Below are 21765 nucleotides of genomic sequence, written 5' to 3'. Positions count from 1 at the left end.
CTGTTATTGTGGAAAATGGAAAATAAAGTCTTTTAAAATATAAGTGTCCTGAAGGTATAGACTATTATTATCCATAAGAAGGTATAGACCATGATTATCCATAAGAAGGTATAGACCATAATTATCCATAAGAAGGTATAGACCATGATTATCCATAAGAAGGTATAGACCATGATTATCCATAAGAAGGTATAGACAATGATTATCCATAAGAAGGTATAGACCATAATTATCCATAAGAAGGTATAGACCATAATTATCCATAAGAAGGTATAGACCATAATTATCCATAAGAAGGTATAGACCATGATTATCCATAAGAAGGTATAGACCATGATTATCCATAAGAAGGTATAGACCATGATTATCCATAAGAAGGTATAGACCATGATTATCCATAAGAAGGTATAGACCATGATTATGCATAAGAAGGTATAGACCATGATTATCCATTAGAAGGTATAGACCATGATTATCCATAAGAAGGTATAGACCATGATTATCCATAAGAAGGTATAGACCATGATTATCCATAAGAAGGTATAGACCATGATTATCCATAAGAAGGTACAGACCATGATTATCCATAAGAAGGTGGACGTACTGTCAGAAATAGGGACGGAGGAAATGAAACCTCTGGACCAGGTAAGGCAGATATAGCCAAGAGCATATGTATCGCCATATGTCCCGAAAATTCTCTGCCGAGCTGCGGACGATGGCACATACGAGCCTAGCATGGCAGGGGATCTGCCCCATGAAGGCGGAAGTACCCCACAAACTGCCCCACACTTACCACATTTATATATCGTGCAGTTACAGAGATTCCCGGAAGAGTTGGAAAATTCTTTATCAATCTGTAATATCTCCCCCTGAAAGAAAGTAACAAAATGAATAAGCTGTAAAAATAGCAGCTCCTATGTAAGGGTTAAAAATGCAGAAAGTTGCCTTCTCCCCCAACCAGAGAAAAGTGGCACTCACCACATTACACATCGGCTTCTGGACCCTCTCACAGGAACATTCTGCAGAGAGCAAAGGAAAGACTGCAGTGCTAGCTATAACCACAGATGGCAGCATCACAGCAGTTATAGTCTTCTACATAGGAGCAGTATTATAGTAGTTATATTCTTGTATATAGGGGGCAGTATTATAGTAGTTATATTCTTGTACATAGGGAGCAGTATTATAGTAGTTATATTCTTGTACATAGGGGCAGTATTATAGTAGTTATATTCTTGTACATAGGAGCAGTATTATAGTAGTTATATTCTTGCACATAGGAGGCAGTATTATAGTAGTTATATTCTTGTACATAGGAGCAGTATTATAGTAGTTATATTCTTGTACATAGGGGCAGTATTATAGTAGTTATATTCTTATACATAGGGGCAGTATTATAGTAGTTATATTCTTGTACATAGGAGCAGTATTATAGTAGTTATATTCTTGCACATAGGAGGCAGTATTATAGTAGTTATATTCTTGTACATAGGAGCAGTATTATAGTAGTTATATTCTTGTACATAGGAGCAGTATTATAGTAGTTATATTCTTGCACATAGGAGGCAGTATTATAGTAGTTATATTCTTGTACATAGGAGCAGTATTATAGTAGTTATATTCTTGTACATAGGGGCAGTATTATAGTAGTTATATTCTTATACATAGGAGCAGTATTATAGTAGTTATATTCTTGTACATAGGGGCAGTATTATAGTAGTTATATTCTTGTACATAGGAGCAGTATTATAGTAGTTATATTCTTGTACACAGGGGGCAGTATTATAGTAGTTATATTCTTGTACATAGGAGCAGTATTATAGTAGTTATATTCTTGTACATAGGAGCAGTATTATAGTAGTTATATTCTTGTACATAGGGAGCAGTATTATAGTAGTTATATTCTTGTACATAGGAGCAGTATTATAGTAGTTATATTCTTGTACATAGGGGGCAGTATTATAGTAGTTATATTCTTGCTGATAGGATATATTGGGTTTATACAATTGCATTTTTGTATTTCTGCATTCTACAATAGTTTGTATTTTTTACCGCATGTTCTGTAGGGGCAGCAGCTGTCTGGGGTCCACATCTCAATTGCTGACATTCCCAGGTCACATGTGATATCAGGACATTGAGAAGGATCGCACACTAAGAGGGAGATGAAAGGAACAACTTGTGAATCGGAGAGCAGTGAGTGAATACGGGGTAGTCTTCTGAGATGTGCCAGAGAGCGGATCTGATTGCAGTCACAGTCAGGAGCCGGAGAGTCTCTGGGTCATTATTCAATGCTCTATAATGGGTTGTTTAGGTTGTGATGACAGATCCAAGTGCACTGAGAACAGTCACCCTCACCTGAACCTTGTAGTTCACAATCTAATCCACACATAAATTTCACCGGCCCAGGACATGTGCGCTGATCTCGGACCCCCCGGGGGCCCTGCGGTTCAGGCCCGGGACATGAGCGCTGATCTCTTACCCCTCGAGGGACTTGCGGTTCAGGCCCAGGACATGAGCGCTGATCTTGGACCCCTCGAGGGACTTGCGGTTCAGGCCCAGGACATGAGCGCTGATCTCGGACCCTGAGGGACCCTGCGGTTCAGGCCCAGGACATGAGCGCTGATCTCGTACCCCTCGAGGGACTTGCGGTTCAGGCCCAGGACATGAGCGCTGATCTCGGACCCCGGGGGGCCCTGCGGTTCAGGCCCAGGACATGAGCGCTGATCTCGGACCCCTCGAGGGACTTGCGGTTCAGGCCCAGGACATGAGCGCTGATCTCGGACCCCTCGGGGGCCCTGCAGTTCAGGCCCAGGACATGAGCGCTGATCTCGGACCCCTCAAGGGACTAGCGGTTCAGGCCCAGGACATGAGCGCTGATCTCGGACCCCGGGGGGCCCTGCGGTTCAGGCCCAGGACATGAGCGCTGATCTTGGACCCCTCGGGGGCCCTGCGGTTGAGGCCCAGGACATGAGCGCTGATCTCTGACCCCTCGAGGGACTTGCGGTTCCGGCCCAAGACAAAAGAACTGATCTCTTACCCCTCGAGGGACTTGCGGTTCAGGCCCAGGACATGAGCACTGATCTTGGACCCCTCGAGGGACTTGCGGTTAAGGCCCAGGACATGAGCGCTGATCTCAGACCCTTCGGGGGCCCTGTGGTTCAGGCCTAGGACATGAGCGCTGATCTCTGACCCCTCGGGGGCCCTGCGGTTCAGGCCCAGGGCATGAGAGCTGATCTCTGACCCCTCAAGGGATTTGTGGTTCAGGCCCAGGAAATGAGCGCTGATCTCGGACCCCTCAGGAGCACTGCGGTTCAGGCCCAGGACATGAGCGCTGATGTCTGACCCTTCGAGGGACTTGCGGTTTAGGCCCAGGACACGAGCGCTGATGTCGGACCCCTCAGGGACTTGCAGTTCAGGCCAGGACATGAGCGCTGATCTCGGAACCCTCGGTAGCACTGCGGTTCAGGCCCAGGACATGAGTGCTGATCTCTGACCCCTCGAAGGACTTGCGGTTTAGGCCCAGGACACGAGCACTGACGTCGGACCCCTCAGGGGACGTACCACATTGGTAATGGGGGCAGCATCTCTCCGTTGTGTTGCTGCTCACAGTGAGGAGTTCTCCCTGTCGACAGGTGGGTGCGGGATCGGAGCAGATGTTACATCCTGCACATATAGGAATGACATAGCTGAGCCGCAGGTACCACCACACCGGATCTGTACCACAGCGCTCAGATCTGAACCTACCGCAGAAGTATCGCACACAGCACGACTCACTGGTGTGAGCAGCGAACAGAGTTTGGTCCTGGCGGCATAGAGGTGGCCCGTCTGCCCGGTCGCACTTCTTGGGGTCACATTCTGCAAGAAATCACAGGGAATGGCAGCAATGTGTTCTGCTGCTGCTGTGGTAAAGCCCCCCCAGTGTACGGATCTGAGGATCTGAGCCCCCTGTTATGACAGACACCTCCATTCTCCTCCAATCAGGATTCACCACAAGACCTCGGGATCATCTGATTCCTACATTACAGAGATGCCGGTGGGGTCCGCAGCCCACTGATGAAGCAGTGTGGTGCATCTTACCGCACAAGTATCGGGGGCAGCAGGAGTCCTCCTGGTAATAGGCGGTCAGCTTTTCATGGCTGTGGCATGTCGGGATCAGGCCGTCACACAGCGTCTCATTACACACTAAAGACAAAACATTTCATCCTTGTCACAGAAGATACATGGACGCTCGGCGATCCAGCCATCAGACCGGAGAGCAGCACTTACCACAGAGCTTCAGAGGACAGCATGTCTGCTCACGGGTGACAGTCACCAGCATCGTCCATGCACTTACCACAGAGCTTCAGAGGACAGCATGTCTGCTCACGGGTGACAGTCACCAGCATCGTCCATGCACTTACCACAGAGCTTCAGAGGACAGCATGTCTGCTCACGGGTGACAGTCACCAGCACCGTCCATGCACTTACCACAGAGCTTCAGAGGACAGCATGTCTGCTCACGGGTGACGGTCACCAGCACCGTCCATGCACTTACCACAGAGCTTCAGAGGACAGCATGTCTGCTCACGGGTGACGGTCACCAGCACCGTCCATGCACTTACCACAGAGCTTCAGAGGACAGCATGTCTGCTCACGGGTGACAGTCACCAGCACCATCCATGCACTTACCACAGAGCTTCAGAGGACAGCATGTCTGCTCATTGGTGACAGTCACCAGCATCGTCCATGCACTTACCACAGAGCTTCAGAGGACAGCATGTCTGCTCACGGGTGACAGTCACCAGCACCGTCCATGCACTTACCACAGAGCTTCAGAGGACAGCATGTCTGCTCACTGGTGACAGTCACCAGCACCGTCCATGCACTTACCACAGAGCTTCAGAGGACAGCATGTCTGCTCACGGGTGACGGTCACCAGCACCGTCCATGCATTTACCACAGAGCTTCAGAGGACAGCATGTCTGCTCACGGGTGACAGTCACAAGCACCATCCATGCACTTACCACAGAGCTTCAGAGGACAGCATGTCTGCTCATGGGTGACAGTCACCAGCATCGTCCATGCACTTACCACAGAGCTTCAGAGGACAGCATGTCTGCTCATGGGTGACAGTCACCAGCATCGTCCATGCACTTACCACAGAGCTGCAGAGGACAGCATGTCTGCTCACGGGTGACGGTCACCAGCACCGTCCATGCATTTACCACAGAGCTTCAGAGGACAGCATGTCTGCTCACGGGTGACGGTCACCAGCATCGTCCATGCACTTACCACAGAGCTTCAGAGGACAGCATGTCTGCTCACGGGTGACAGTCACCAGCATCGTCCATGCACTTACCACAGAGCTTCAGAGGACAGCATGTCTGCTCACGGGTGACAGTCACCAGCATCGTCCATGCACTTACCACAGAGCTTCAGAGGACAGCATGTCTGCTCACGGGTGACAGTCACCAGCATCGTCCATGCACTTACCACAGAGCTTCAGAGGACAGCATGTCTGCTCACGGGTGACAGTCACCAGCACCGTCCATGCACTTACCACAGAGCTTCAGAGGACAGCATGTCTGCTCACGGGTGACAGTCACCAGCATCGTCCATGCACTTACCACAGAGCTTCTGAGGACAGCATGTCTGCTCACGGGTGACAGTCACCAGCACTGCCCATGCACTTACCACAGAGCCTCAGAGGACAGCATGTCTGCTCACGGGTGACAGTCACCAGCACCGTCCATGCACTTACCACAGAGCTTCAGAGGACAGCATGTCTGCTCACGGGTGACAGTCACCAGCATCGTCCATGCACTTACCACAGAGCTTCAGAGGACAGCATGTCTGCTCACGGGTGAGAGTGACCAGCATCGTCCATGCACTTACCACAGAGCTTCAGAGGACAGCATGCACGGGTGACAGTCACCAGCATCATCCATGCACTTACCAGAGCTTCTGAGGACAGGATGTCTGCTCACGGGTGACGGTCACCAGCACCGTCCATGCACTTACCACAGAGCTTCAGAGGACAGCATGTCTGCTCACGGGTGACGGTCACCAGCACCGTCCATGCACTTACCACAGAGCTTCAGAGGACAGCATGTCTGCTCACGGGTGACAGTCACCAGCATCGTCCATGCACTTACCACAGAGCTTCAGAGGACAGCATGTCTGCTCACGGGTGACAGTCAACAGTACCGTCCATGCACTTACCACAGAGCTTCAGAGGACAGCATGTCTGCTCACTGGTGACAGTCACCAGCACCATCCATGCACTTACCACAGAGCTTCAGAGGACAGCATGTCTGCTCACGGGTGACAGTCACCAGCATCGTCCATGCACTTACCACAGAGCTTCTGAGGACAGCATGTCTGCTCACGGGTGACAGTCACCAGCACTGTCCATGCACTTACCACAGAGCCTCAGAGGACAGCATGTCTGCTCACGGGTGACAGTCACCAGCACCGTCCATGCACTTACCACAGAGCTTCAGAGGACAGCATGTCTGCTCACGGGTGACAGTCACCAGCATCGTCCATGAACTTACCACAGAGCTTCAGAGGACAGCATGTCTGCTCACGGGTGACAGTCACCAGCATCGTCCATGCACTTACCAGAGCTTCTGAGGACAGGATGTCTGCTCACGGGTGACGGTCACCAGCATCGTCCATGCACTTACCACAGAGCTTCAGAGGACAGCATGTCTGCTCACGGGTGACAGTCACCAGCACCGTCCATGCACTTACCACAAAGCTTCAGAGAACAGCATGTCTGCTCACGGGTGACAGTCACCAGCACCGTCCATGCACTTACCACAGAGCTTCAGAGGACAGCATGTCTGCTCACGGGTGACGGTCACCAGCACCGTCTATGCACTTACCACAGAGCATCTGAGGACAGCATGTCTGCTCACGGGTGACAGTCACTAGCACCGTCCATGCACTTGCTACAAAGCTTCAGAGGACAGCGTGTCTGCTCACGGGTGACAGTCACCAGCACCGTCCAGGCACTTACCACAAAGCTTCTGAGGACAGCATGTCTGCTCACGGGTGACAGTCACCAGCACCGTCCACGCACTTACTACAAAGCTTCAGAGGACAGCATGTCTGCTCACGGGTGACGGTCACCAGCACCGACCATGCACTTACCACAGAGCTTCTGAGGACAGCATGTTTGCTCATGGGTGACAGTCACCAGCACCGTCCATGCACTTACCACAGAGCTTCTGAGGACAGCATGTTTGCTCACGGGTGACAGTCACCAGCACCGTCCATGCACTTACCACAGAGCTTCTGAGGACAGCATGTTTGCTCACGGGTGACGGTCACCAGCACCGTCCATGCACTTACCACAGAGCTTCTGAGGACAGCATGTTTGCTCTCGGGTGACAGTCACCAGCACCTTCCATGCACTTACCACAGAGCTTCTGAGGACAGCATGTTTGCTCACGGGTGACGGTCACCAGCACCGTCCATGCACTTACCACAGAGCTTCTGAGGACAGCATGTCTGCTCACGGGTGACGGTCACCAGCACCGTCCATGCACTTACCACAGAGCTTCAGAGGACAGCATGTCTGCTCACGGGTGACGGTCACCAGCACCGTCCATGCACTTACCACAGAGCTTCTGAGGACAGCATGTCTGCTCACGGGTGACAGTCACCAGCACCGTCCAAACACTTACCACAGAGCTTCTGAGGACAGCATGTCTGCTCACGGGTGACAGTCACCAGCACCGTCCATGCACTTACCACAGAGCTTCAGAGGACAGCATGTCTGCTCAAGGGTGAAAGTCACCAGCATCGTCCATGCACTTACCACAGAGCTTCTGAGGACAGCATGTCTGCTCACGGGTGACAGTCACCAGCATCGTCCATGCACTTACCACAGAGCTTCAGAGGACAGCATGTCAGCTAACGGGTGACAGTCACCAGCATCGTCCATGCACTTACCACAGAGCTTCAGAGGACAGCATGTCTGCTCACGGGTGACAGTCACCAGCACCGTCCACGCACTTACTACAAAGCTTCAGAGGACAGCATGTCTGCTCATGGGTGACAGTCACCAGCACCGTCCATGCACTTACCACAGAGCTTCAGAGGACAGCATGTCTGCTCATGGGTGACAGTCACCAGCACCGTCCATGCACTTACCACAGAGCTTCTGAGGACAGCATGTCTGCTCACGGGTGACGGTCACCAGCACCGTCCATGCACTTACCACAGAGCTTCAGAGGACAGCATGTCTGCTCACGGGTGACGGTCACCAGCACCGTCCATGCACTTACCACAGAGCTTCTGAGGACAGCATGTCTGCTCACGGGTGACAGTCACCAGCACCGTCCAAACACTTACCACAGAGCTTCTGAGGACAGCATGTCTGCTCACGGGTGACAGTCACCAGCACCGTCCATGCACTTACCACAGAGCTTCTGAGGACAGCATGTCTGCTCACGGGTGACGGTCACCAGCACCGTCCATGCACTTACCACAGAGCTTCAGAGGACAGCATGTCTGCTCATGGGTGACAGTCACCAGCACCGTCCATGCACTTACCACAGAGCTTCTGAGGACAGCATGTCTGCTCACGGGTGACGGTCATCAGCACCGTCCATGCACTTACCACAGAGCTTCAGAGGACAGCATGTCTGCTCACGGGTGACGGTCACCAGCACCGTCCATGCACTTACCACAGAGCTTCTGAGGACAGCATGTCTGCTCACGGGTGACAGTCACCAGCACCGTCCAAACACTTACCACAGAGCTTCTGAGGACAGCATGTCTGCTCACGGGTGACAGTCACCAGCATCGTCCATGCACTTACCACAAAGCTTCTGAGGACAGCATGTCTGCTCACGGGTGACAGTCACCAGCACCGTCCATGCACTTACCACAGAGCTTCAGAGGGCAGCTGTCACGAAAACAACACCCACTCTTGGGTCAGACCTTGCAGCTCTCTGGCGCCCCCTTATCCTGCTGGTCAAACACGGTATTGACAGAGGATAAGCACGGGTGCCGCTGCTCTCATTTATGTCGACTATTGCGGCACGTGATGTGACAGGACGTATATATACCACCAGTTCCTTCCAGGAACGTATATATACCTCCGACCAGCCACCCTCAAACCACAATATCACATAAATACTGGTATACTGCCACCACCGATCGCTTAACAGGTGGATCGGGTACCTGGTAGGTAACGTGAATTAGCGGGTGAGGAACGTGTTTGCTCGACATAGGACAAGAAGAAAGAAACTGGTAAATAATTAATGATTTACTCCCAAAAGGTGGGCAGTGTTTACAAAATATATACAAGATATTATAAAGGAGACAATTTACATGTATGCATAAACAGTTATTAAAATAAAAGGGATAAGTAATAGCAAAACCTGCTTCACAAGGTGATGGTCTCAGATTCTGTGGGAGGGACGGCTCCCCGGAAATTAGAGGTGATTCTTCTTACGCCGCGTGATGTGCGTGCGTTCGACGTCCCTGAGAAGAATGACCTGAAAATGGCCGATTTGCTTTTTAGTAAGCAGCCAAAACTCTGGGGAACACCCCTTATTTACCTTACAAGGGGGGCTCGGCTTTGCGAGCCCACCCAGCTGCAGAAGACCTAACAGATCCTTCAGATTCCATATCTTGGTGTGGGGGGGTCCCACATCCAAGAGGGAGACATCATCTTGACCGTCACCAATATTCATGAAGATAGATATTAAATATGAAACCTCTATGACGCTCAGAAGCTCAGAATCCATTATCTCAGTTCCCGGTCATTCCTCAGTTATGCAAGTTATACTATTGTAATGGGAAAAAGGTGAGCATTCAAAAAACGTGGTTCCGATGTTTCTGTCAGACCTGTGCGTGATTAAAATTGGCATAAAACGTTTGTACAATTAAACAATGGGATTTTTTGGAGGGATTTTCCGGTTTGTACTAGCGCTTGCCCTGGACTGAGGTTTTATGGCGGGTCATAAAAATTCCTGGTTTGGGGAAAAGCAAAAGTGAGTTCTGTGTCTTCACTTACAAACAGATAGGGGGTGGGGTTTTTTTTTTCCTTTTTTAAAACATCTCTCATTTTTAAAAACTCGGGCAAAAATACCTTTTGCCTGACACCTCCCCCTTTTTGACTGCGCTATGGAGGTAGGACCTTCTGGTACTCCTCCAAGCGTATGTCTGGAGGCTCCCCTCGCCGGGACAACCCATCGGCATTGCCATGCTCGCTGCCCTTGCGGTGTTGAACAGTAAAGTCGTACTGCTGGAGGGTGAGGCTCCAGCGTAACAACCTTCCGTTGGCACCTGACATGGTGTGCAGCCAACTCAGGGGGTTGTGGTCAGTCACGACAGTGAAGGGGCGCCCGTACAAGTAAGGCTGTAAGCGGTTGAGGGCCCATACAATGGCCAGGCACTCCTTCTCTATGGTGGAATAGGCCACTTCCCTCGGCAGCAGTTTCCGGCTTAGGTACAACACGGGGTGTTCTTGGTTCCCCGAGTCGACCTGGCTGAGTACAGCACCGAGGCCAAATTCACTGGCGTCGGTCTGTACTAAGAGTGGCCGTGTGCCGTCGACCGCCTTTAGTACAGGAGAGCTGCTCAGGGCAGTCTTCAAAGCCCTAAAGGCCACCTCGCATTCATCCGTCCATTTGACGGAATGGGGTAGGCTCTTCCTGGTGAGGTCTGTCAAGGGCTTCGCAAGGCTACTATAGTCCTGCACAAAGCGTCTATAGTACCCTGCGGTGCCCAAGAAGGACTGCACCTGCTTCTTGGTCCTGGGGGTGGGCCAGGACACGATAGCGTCCACCTTCCCAGGCTCTGGCTTCAGAGTACCCCCACCTACCCGGTGCCCCAGGTAGTGGACCTCGTTCATGCCCATCTGGCACTTTCCCGGCTTGATGGTCAAGCCCGCCTGGTGAATGCGCCCGAGCACCTGCTGCAGATGCTCGAGGTGATCCTCCCAGGTGGGACTGAAGATGGCAATGTCATCCAGGTACGCTACTGCGTACCTCTCCAGTCCCTGGAGCAGGTGGTTGACCATTCGCTGGAACGTGGCAGGGGCATTTTTCATGCCGAAGGGCATGACCGTGGATTCATACAATCCGAAGGGGGTGATAAAGGCGGACTTCTCCTGAGCCCCGGGGCTCAAGGGAATCTGCCAATATCCCCGACTCAAATCCATAATGGAGAGATAGCTTGCGCTGGCTAACCGCTCCAGCAGCTCCTCAATGCGTGGCATTGGTTGTGCGTCAGAGGCGGTGATAGCGTTGAGCCCCCTGTAGTCCACACAGAACCGGGTGGTCCGGTCCTTCTTAGGCACCAGGACTACAGGTGAGGCCCACGCGCTCTTGGACCGCTTAATCACCCCCAACTGCAGCATCTCCTCGACCTCCTGGCGCATGACATGCTGCACCTCGTCGGAGATTCGATAGGCTGTCCGCCGGAGTGGGGCATGATTCCCGGTGTCCACTTCATGGACCGCCACTTCAGTCCTGCCAGGCAGGTTGGTGAACACTGCTTGGAAGGGTTTCAGCACTGCTTGCATCTGAGACCTCTGGTCTGCGGATAGCAAGTCGCTTAGCTCTACATCCTCTAGGGACCCGCTGGCCTTCGCTTGGGCGAGCATGTCCAAGAGGGGGTCATCCTCCCCATCCTCGGGCAGGTTGCAGACCGGTAGGACGCAGGTTCCACGTTCTTGATGAGCCTTCATCATATTAACGTGAAACGCCTTCCGCCTACCCCGCTCGTGGTCAAGTGTGATCACGTAGGTGACCGGGTTGAGCTGTTGGTGAATGACGTACGGGCCTTCCCAGGCCGCCTGAAGCTTGTCCTTTGGTACGGGGACCAGCACCCACACCTTCTGACCCACCTGGTAGGTCCGTTCTCGGGCGTTCTGGTCGTACCAATGCTTCTGGTCAGCCTGGGCTTGCGCCATGTTGTCATGCACCAACTGCGTCAAGGTCTGCATCTTGTCACGGAAGCGCATGACATACTCCACGATGGACACTCCTGGGGAGCTCGGCTCTTCTTCCCAGAATTCCCTTATCAACCCAAGGGGTCCTCGGACACGCCTGCCATACAGGAGCTCAAAGGGGGAGAACCCCGTCGAGGCCTGTGGAACCTCTCTGTAAGCAAATAGCAGGTGTGGGAGGTAACGCTCCCAGTCGCGACCCTGGGTCTCAACCAGCATTTTTAACATCTGTTTGAGGGTACCGTTGAATCGCTCACACAAACCATTGGTCTGTGGGTGATACGCACTCGATACCAGATGCTGCACCTGCATTTTCTTACATAGGGCCTCCATTAAGCGTGACCTGAACTGAGTCCCCTGGTCGGTAAGCATCTCCCTGGGAAATCCTACTCGCGAAAAGATGGCCAAGAGGGTGTCCGCCACCTTATCCGCCCTAATTGAGGACAGGGCTACTGCCTCCGGATACCGGGTAGCATAGTCTACCACGGTAAGGATGAATCTTTTTCCAGAGCTGCTGGGTATGGCCAGTGGTCCCACAATGTCCACAGCAATCCTCTGGAAAGGCTCCTCTATCACTGGCAAAGAGATCAGGGGGGCTTTGGGGGCCGGCCCTGACTTTCCCACTCTTTGACACGTGGTACAGGATCGACAGTAGTTCACCACATCTGTCCTCATTTTGGGCCAATAAAAGTGATGAGACAGCCGGGCCTTGGTTTTGCTAACCCCCAAGTGTCCAGCGAGTGGAATTTCATGGGCGATCCGCAACAACTCATCCCTGAATGGGTAGGGGACGACCAGCTGTCTTTCCCTCAGCCACTCCTGTTGGGGTGTACAGGGAACTGTCTCCCGGTACAACCTCCCTTGGTCCCAGAATACCCTCTCCTTATCCGACTCGGAGGTGGGTTTCTCCGCGAGGCTCCTTAACGTCTCCAGACTATCATCTGAGTGCAGAGCTGCCTGAAACTCCTGGCTGGAGGAAGCCAGAAGTGAGGTTAAGGCCACGTCCTCACTGGGACCCTCTGGGACCGGCTCTGGGTCCATACCTGATTCAGTTATTCCTCTGTTCGAGGGGGGTCCAGAAGGCAGGGCGTTACTTGCATTCTGGGCACTCTGACTGCGGGTAACAGCGGCTATATAGGCCGTCTCCCCGGGGAATAACACCGTCTCATTAGCCTGAGAGGCCATGAGAACTACTTCTCCATCATCCTCCATTACCTCAGGCACAGTGCTACGTATGCGGCAGCTACCATCAGCCAGGTCACCTTCTGTTGTGACACTGGTCACTGGCACAGCACCACCTGCTTCATGGTCCTCGTGCCTCTCCCCATTACCCTTGGCACTGACATTTGCTCCTGCTAGGGGATCCTCAGCAACATCACCCCGCAGAGTGACATGGCTGAGTTCTCCTGCACCTTCCAATACAACAACATCATCATCATCATCATCATCATCATCATCATCACCATCATCATGTAAAGCATTGACATTCACATTATTAGCATTAACCTTACCAACCGTATCAGATCGGGGAGGGGTGTCAGGGACATAATAAGCAAACATCCTCCCCAAATCAGTTCCCAACAAAACATTTGCAGGTAGGTTTTTGGATACTCCCACTTCCTTCACCCCACTCCCCGCACCCCAATCAATAAAAACCCGGGCCATGGGCAAGGGGCATCGGACGCCCCCAATCCCAGTGACAGTCAGGGTCTTTCCTGGAATAAGCGCTTCAGGGGACACCAGTTCAGGTCGGATGAGGGTTTGTTCGGCCCCAGTGTCCTTGAGGCCTACAGTGAGAGTGTCCCCCACCCTGACAGACTGAAAGTTTTCACAGGCCCTCCCAACCGGCCCACCCACCAAAAGAACTGAAGCATTAGGCCCTGGGGCCTTGGATGGGGGGTTCTTCCTCTGCTTCTCTGGGCAAGTGGCGCTGAGATGACCAGTCTGGTTGCAGGAATAACACCTGCGGGCATCGGATGCAGGCAGGGCCTTGGCAACGGGAAAAAGGCCTCCGGAAGGTCGGCTGGCAGGGGCAGGGATGGTGGTTGATGGCTTACCCCCTTTCCAGCTGGCGACGACCGGCTTCCGCACCTCTGGTCTCCGGTTGGCCTCGTAGGTGTCTGCGATCTGCGCTGCTTTATTGGCATCAGGTGGCTCCCGATCCATCACGAACTGCCGTACCTCAGTCGGACACAGATGCAGGAACTGGTCTTTCACCATCAGGTCCTTTAGCTGCTCAAAGGTGGTCGCTGACAGTCCTTGGATCCACTGCTCAAAGTTGATTCTGAGCCCGTCTACCACATCACGGTAGGTGTCCTGTGGTCCACGCTGGAGGGTTCTGAATTTTTTCCGGTAAACCTCCGGAGTCAGCTGGTACTTTTTTATCAGGGCCTGCTTGACGGCCTCATAGTCTCCATCCTGCTCTCGAGGGAGGGAAGCAAACACCTCCAAAGCTTTTCCTCGGAGCCCTGGAGTCAAATATCTTGCCCATTGGTCCATGGGCAGCTGATACTGCCTGCAGGCCTTTTCAAAGCCTCGCAGAAATGTGTCCAAGTCCCCATCCTTTTCCATCACAGGGAAGTGCTCAGGACGAGGTTTAAAGCAGCTGGCACTGTTGGACTCACGGGTCTGCGTAGAGGGCGACTCCTTCTGAATCCGGGCTAGCTCCAGCTGGTGTTGTCGGTCAGCTTGTCGCTCAGCAGCCTCTCGGTCAGCTTGTCGCTCAGCCCGCTCCTGGAATTTCAGGATCAGCTCCAGTCGTCCATCATGATTGTCTGTGGCGAGCTCCTCCAAGGCCATCTGCAGGTGGGGGTCCACACTACCCTGGTTGCGGGTATGGCTGGCAATCACCGGTTGGACCCCGGCAGCAACACCATCCGGGCCCTGGCTGGCCGCCCCCTCATCAGGGCTCTGCTGTCGGACGGGCTCTGCAGCACCTTGTAACAGTTCAGAAATCATTTGTTCTTTGCTTTTGCCGTGGGGGTCAATGCCTTTGGTTATACATATTCCAGTAAGAGTGTCCTTTTTCTGCTGGTGATACCAGGACTCCCCAACTACGACCATGATCACCAAAATAAAAATAGAAAAGAAAAAGCGAAGAAGGGTAGGGGTAACTGCTACACATACAGTATTGTCTCAGATCTAATAAACACTGAGTTCGATCTTCAAAACTTTTGTGCAAGTTTTTAGTGAGAGGAATGATTGCTCAAACCAGATCACTAATGTCCTATGATCCCACCGCTTGCCACCAATTTGTCACGAAAACAACACCCACTCTTGGGTCAGACCTTGCAGCTCTCTGGCGCCCCCTTATCCTGCTGGTCAAACACGGTATTGACAGAGGATAAGCACGGGTGCCGCTGCTCTCATTTATGTCGACTATTGCGGCACGTGATGTGACAGGACGTATATATACCACCAGTTCCTTCCAGGAACGTATATATACCTCCGACCAGCCACCCTCAAACCACAATATCACATAAATACTGGTATACTGCCACCACCGATCGCTTAACAGGTGGATCGGGTACCTGGTAGGTAACGTGAATTAGCGGGTGAGGAACGTGTTTGCTCGACATAGGACAAGAAGAAAGAAACTGGTAAATAATTAATGATTTACTCCCAAAAGGTGGGCAGTGTTTACAAAATATATACAAGATATTATAAAGGAGACAATTTACATGTATGCATAAACAGTTATTAAAATAAAAGGGATAAGTAATAGCAAAACCTGCTTCACAAGGTGATGGTCTCAGATTCTGTGGGAGGGACGGCTCCCCGGAAATTAGAGGTGATTCTTCTTACGCCGCGTGATGTGCGTGCGTTCGACGTCCCTGAGAAGAATGACCTGAAAATGGCCGATTTGCTTTTTAGTAAGCAGCCAAAACTCTGGGGAACACCCCTTATTTACCTTACAAGGGGGGCTCGGCTTTGCGAGCCCACCCAGCTGCAGAAGACCTAACAGATCCTTCAGATTCCATATCTTGGTGTGGGGGGGTCCCACATCCAAGAGGGAGACATCATCTTGACCGTCACCAATATTCATGAAGATAGATATTAAATATGAAACCTCTATGACGCTCAGAAGCTCAGAATCCATTATCTCAGTTCCCGGTCATTCCTCAGTTATGCAAGTTATACTATTGTAATGGGAAAAAGGTGAGCATTCAAAAAACGTGGTTCCGATGTTTCTGTCAGACCTGTGCGTGATTAAAATTGGCATAAAACGTTTGTACAATTAAACAATGGGATTTTTTGGAGGGATTTTCCGGTTTGTACTAGCGCTTGCCCTGGACTGAGGTTTTATGGCGGGTCATAAAAATTCCTGGTTTGGGGAAAAGCAAAAGTGAGTTCTGTGTCTTCACTTACAAACAGATAGGGGGTGGGGTTTTTTTTTTCCTTTTTTAAAACATCTCTCATTTTTAAAAACTCGGGCAAAAATACCTTTTGCCTGACAGCAGCATGTCTGCTCACGGGTGACGGTCACCAGCACCGTCCATGCACTTACCACAGAGCTTCTGAGGACAGCATGTCTGCTCACGGGTGACAGTCACCAGCATCGTCCATGCACGTACCACAGAGCTTCAGAGGACAGCATGTCTGCTCACGGGTGACGGTCACCAGCACCATCCATGCACTTACCACAGAGCTTCTGAGGACAGCATGTCTGCTCACGGGTGACAGTCACCAGCACCGTCCAAACACTTACCACAGAGCTTCTGAGGACAGCATGTCTGCTCACGGGTGACAGTCACCAGCACCGTCCATGCATTTACTACAAAGCTTCAGAGGACAGCATGTCTGCTCAAGGGTGACAGTCACCAGCATCGTCCATGCACTTACCACAGAGCTTCTGAGGACAGCATGTCAGCTCACGGGTGACAGTCACCAGCATCGTCCATGCACTTACCACAGAGCTTCTGAGGACAGCATGTCTGCTCACGGGTGACAGTCACCAGCATCGTCCATGCACGTACCACAGAGCTTCTGAGGACAGCATGTCTGCTCACGGGTGACGGTCACCAGCACCGTCCATGCACTTACCACACAGCTTCAGAGGACAGCATGTCTGCTCACGGGTGACAGTCACCAGCACCGTTTATGCACTTACCACAGAGCTTCAGAGGACAGTATGTCTGCTCACTGGTGATAGTAAGTACACCAGCACCGTCCATGCACTTACCATAGAGCTTCAGAGGACAGCATGTCTGCTCACGGGTGACAGTCACCAGCATCGTCCATGCACTTATCACAGAGCTTCTGAGGACAGCATGTCTGCTCACGGGTGACGGTCACCAGCATCGTCCATGCACTTACCACAGAGCTTCTGAGGACAGCATGTCTGCTCATGGGTCACAGTCACCAGCATCGTCCATGCACTTACCACAGAGCTTCAGAGGACAGTATGTCTGCTCACGGGTGACAGTTACCAGCACCGTCTATGCACTTACCACAGAGCTTCAGAGGACAGTATGTCTGCTCACGGGTGACAGTCACCAGCACCGTCTATGCACTTACCACAGAGCTTCAGAGGACAGCATGTCTGCTCACGGGTGACAGTCACCAGCACCGTTTATGCACTTACCACAGAGCTTCAGAGGACAGTATGTCTGCTCACTGGTGACAGTACACCAGCACCGTCCATGCACTTACCATAGAGCTTCAGAGGACAGCATGTCTGCTCACGGGTGACAGTCACCAGCATCGTCCATGCACTTATCACAGAGCTTCTGAGGACAGCATGTCTGCTCACGGGTGACGGTCACCAGCATCGTCCATGCACTTACCACAGAGCTTCTGAGGACAGCATGTCTGCTCACGGGTGACAGTCACCAGCATCGTCCATGCACTTACCACAGAGGGTCAGAGGACAGCATGTCTGCTCACGGGTGACAGTCACCAGCATCGTCCATGCACTTACCACAGAGCTTCAGAGGACAGCATGTCTGCTCACGGGTGACAGTCACCAGCATTGTCCATGCACTTACCACAAAGCTTCTGAGGACAGAATGTCTGCTCACGGGTGACGGTCACCAGCACCGTCCATGCACTTACCACAGAGCTTCAGAGGACAGCATGTCTGCTCACGGGTAACAGTCACCAGCACCATCCATGCACTTACCACAGAGCTTCTGAGGACAGCATGTCTGCACACGGGTGACGGTCACCAGCATCGTCCATGCACTTACTACAGAGCTTCTGAGCACAGCATGTCTGCTCACGGGTGACAGTCAACAGCATCGTCCATGCACTTACCACAAAGCTTCAGAGGACAGCATGTCTGCTCATGGGTGACAGTCACCAGCATCGTCCATGCACTTACCACAGAGCTTCAGAGGACAGCATGTCTGCTCATGGGTGACAGTCACCAGCATCGTCCATGCACTTACCACAGAGCTTCAGAGGACAGCATGTCTGCTCACGGGTGACGGTCACCAGCACCGTCTATGCACTTACCACAGAGCTTCAGAGGACAGTATGTCTGCTCACGGGTGACAGTTACCAGCACCGTCTATGCACTTACCACAGAGCTTCAGAGGACAGTATGTCTGCTCACGGGTGACAGTCACCAGCACCGTCTATGCACTTACCACAGAGCTTCAGAGGACAGCATGTCTGCTCACGGGTGACAGTCACCAGCACCGTTTATGCACTTACCACAGAGCTTCAGAGGACAGTATGTCTGCTCACTGGTGACAGTACACCAGCACCGTCCATGCACTTACCATAGAGCTTCAGAGGACAGCATGTCTGCTCACGGGTGACAGTCACCAGCATCGTCCATGCACTTATCACAGAGCTTCTGAGGACAGCATGTCTGCTCACGGGTGACGGTCACCAGCATCGTCCATGCACTTACCACAGAGCTTCTGAGGACAGCATGTCTGCTCATGGGTGACAGTCACCAGCATCGTCCATGCACTTACCACAGAGCTTCAGAGGACAGTATGTCTGCTCACGGGTGACAGTTACCAGCACCGTCTATGCACTTACCACAGAGCTTCAGAGGACAGTATGTCTGCTCACGGGTGACAGTCACCAGCACCGTCTATGCACTTACCACAGAGCTTCAGAGGACAGCATGTCTGCTCACGGGTGACAGTCACCAGCACCGTTTATGCACTTACCACAGAGCTTCAGAGGACAGTATGTCTGCTCACTGGTGACAGTACACCAGCACCGTCCATGCACTTACCATAGAGCTTCAGAGGACAGCATGTCTGCTCACGGGTGACAGTCACCAGCATCGTCCATGCACTTATCACAGAGCTTCTGAGGACAGCATGTCTGCTCACGGGTGACGGTCACCAGCATCGTCCATGCACTTACCACAGAGCTTCTGAGGACAGCATGTCTGCTCACGGGTGACAGTCACCAGCATCGTCCATGCACTTACCACAGAGGGTCAGAGGACAGCATGTCTGCTCACGGGTGACAGTCACCAGCATCGTCCATGCACTTACCACAGAGCTTCAGAGGACAGCATGTCTGCTCACGGGTGACAGTCACCAGCATTGTCCATGCACTTACCACAAAGCTTCTGAGGACAGCATTTCTGCTCACGGGTGACAGTCACCAGCACCATCCATGCACTTACCACAGAGCTTCTGAGGACAGCATGTCTGCTCACGGGTGACGGTCACCAGCACCGTCCATGCACTCACCACAAAGCTTCAGAGGACAGTATGTCTGCTCACGGGTGACAGTCACCAGCACCATCCATGCACTTACCACAGAGCTTCTGAGGACAGCATGTCTGCACACGGGTGACGGTCACCAGCATCGTCCATGCACTTACCACAGAGCTTCTGAGGACAGCAAGTCTGCACACGGGTGACGGTCACCAGCACCGTCCATGCACTTACCACAGAGCTTCTGAGGACAGTATGTATGCTCATGGGTGACAGTCACCAGCACCATCCATGCACTTACCACAGAGCTTCTGAGGACAGCATGTCTGCTCACGGGTGACAGTCACCAGCATCGTCCATGCACTTACCACAGAGCTTCTGAGGACAGCAAGTCTGCACACGGGTGACGGTCACCAGCATCGTCCATGCACTTACTACAGAGCTTCTGAGGACAGCATGTCTGCTCATGGGTGACAGTCACCAGCATCGTCCATGCACTAACCACAAAGCTTCAGAGGAGAGCATGTCTGCTCACGGGTGACAGTGACCAGCATCGTCCATGCACTTACCACAAAGCTTCAGAGGACAGCATGTCTGCTCACTGGTGACAGTCACCAGCACCATCCATGCACTTACCACAGAGCTTCTGAGGACAGCATGTCTGCTCACGGGTGACGGTCACCAGCACCGTCCATGCACTTACCACAAAGCTTCAGAGGACAGCATGTCTGCTCACGGGTGACAGTCACCAGCACCGTCCATGCACTTACCACAAAGCTTCAGAGGACAGCATGTCTGCTCACGGGTGACAGTCACCAGCACCATCCATGCACTTACCACAAAGCTTCTGAGGACAGCATGTCTGCACACGGGTGACAGTCACCAGCACCGTCCATGCACTTACCACAGAGCTTCTGAGGATAGCATGTCTGCTCACGGGTGACGGTCACCAGCACCGTCCATGCACTTACCACAGAGCTTCTGAGGATAGCATGTCTGCTCACGGGTGACGGTCACCAGCACCGTCCATGCACTTACCACAGAGCTTCTGAGGACAGCATGTCTGCTCACGGGTGACGGTCACCAGCATCGTCCATGCACTTACCACAAAGCTTCTGAAGACACCAGGTCTGCTCACGGGTGACGGTCACCGGCATCATCCATGCACTTACCACAAAGCTTCTGAGGACAGCATGTCTGCTCACGGGTGACGGTCACCAGCACCGTCCATGCACTTACCACAGAGCTTCTGAGGACAGCATGTCTGCTCACGGGTGACAGTCACCAGCACCGTCCATGCACTTACCACAGAGTTTCTGAGGACAGCATGTCTGCTCACGGGTGACAGTCACCAGCATCGTCCATGCACTTACCACAGAGCTTCTGAGTACAGCATGTCTGCTCACGGGTGACAGTCACCAGCATCGTCCATGCACTTACCACAGAGCTTCTGAGGACAGCATGTCTGCTCACGGGTGACAGTCACCAGCACCTGTCCATGCCGCCGGCACTGCGGCTCCTCCATATTGGAACAGTTGTGTTGAACAGGGATTATAGTGTCATTATCTACACATCGGTAGGCGCAGCATCCCGAATTTGATGTCCGCCAGACCTCTCCTATCTCACGTGGGGTCCCGGTGGCATCTGTACAAGCTGCAATTTAGAGATGTCACAGCTTCGAGCAATGATGGAGTGAGGCTAGAACTAGGGTTGCATGCAGCTGTAAAGAATGGGTTAATACCGCATTTGCGCTCTGAAATGCACACGGTGTTGTACGGTCGATGTAAGACATCTCCCTCTGCACAGACACAGCCCTCCGTCAGTGCAGAACATGACTGACCGCCATACAGCTCGATCTGGTGGTTCTGACACGTCAGAGGGATCTCGCAGATTGGCAGACACGCTCGGTAGATTAAGGATGGCGGACAGAGGAACGCTGCAGAGAAAGAGAGAAGCTAAAGGCAGAGCACAGACGCGACATTCTGTGCCACAAGAGCTAACACTCTACTACTCTGCAGGACAATCACCCACATCAGATCTGCATCCTCCGCCACTCACAGGCTGCGGTACAATCACCCTCATCAGATCTGCATCCTCCACCTCTCACAGGCTGCAGTACAATCACCCTCATCAGATCTGCATCCTCCACCTCTCACAGGCTGCAGTACAATCACCCTCATCAGA

General features: G+C 52.4%; 1 protein-coding gene across 1 annotated transcript in view; it reads right to left on the bottom strand.

The window, feature by feature from the left end:
* Positions 1-21765, bottom strand: part of OTOG (otogelin) — a 650929-nt gene that overhangs the window by 101582 nt on the left and 527582 nt on the right. Inside the window, exons 42-49 of the mRNA XM_073657941.1 lie at positions 21323-21517; positions 21022-21234; positions 4075-4179; positions 3772-3852; positions 3559-3660; positions 2050-2148; positions 979-1019; positions 794-869 (exon numbers count right to left, since the gene is read on the bottom strand). Coding sequence (XP_073514042.1) covers positions 794-869; positions 979-1019; positions 2050-2148; positions 3559-3660; positions 3772-3852; positions 4075-4179; positions 21022-21234; positions 21323-21517 — 912 coding nt within the window. The remainder of the gene's footprint in view (positions 1-793; positions 870-978; positions 1020-2049; positions 2149-3558; positions 3661-3771; positions 3853-4074; positions 4180-21021; positions 21235-21322; positions 21518-21765) is intronic.

This window comes from Phyllobates terribilis, unplaced genomic scaffold (assembly GCF_046119375.1).
Source record: "Phyllobates terribilis strain yellow unplaced genomic scaffold, ASM4611937v1 Scaffold_13__5_contigs__length_258822181, whole genome shotgun sequence".
In the NCBI taxonomy this organism is placed as follows: domain Eukaryota; kingdom Metazoa; phylum Chordata; class Amphibia; order Anura; family Dendrobatidae; genus Phyllobates; species Phyllobates terribilis.
Note: the sequence above shows the minus strand (reverse complement) of the source record. Positions and strands in the feature narration are given on the sequence as shown.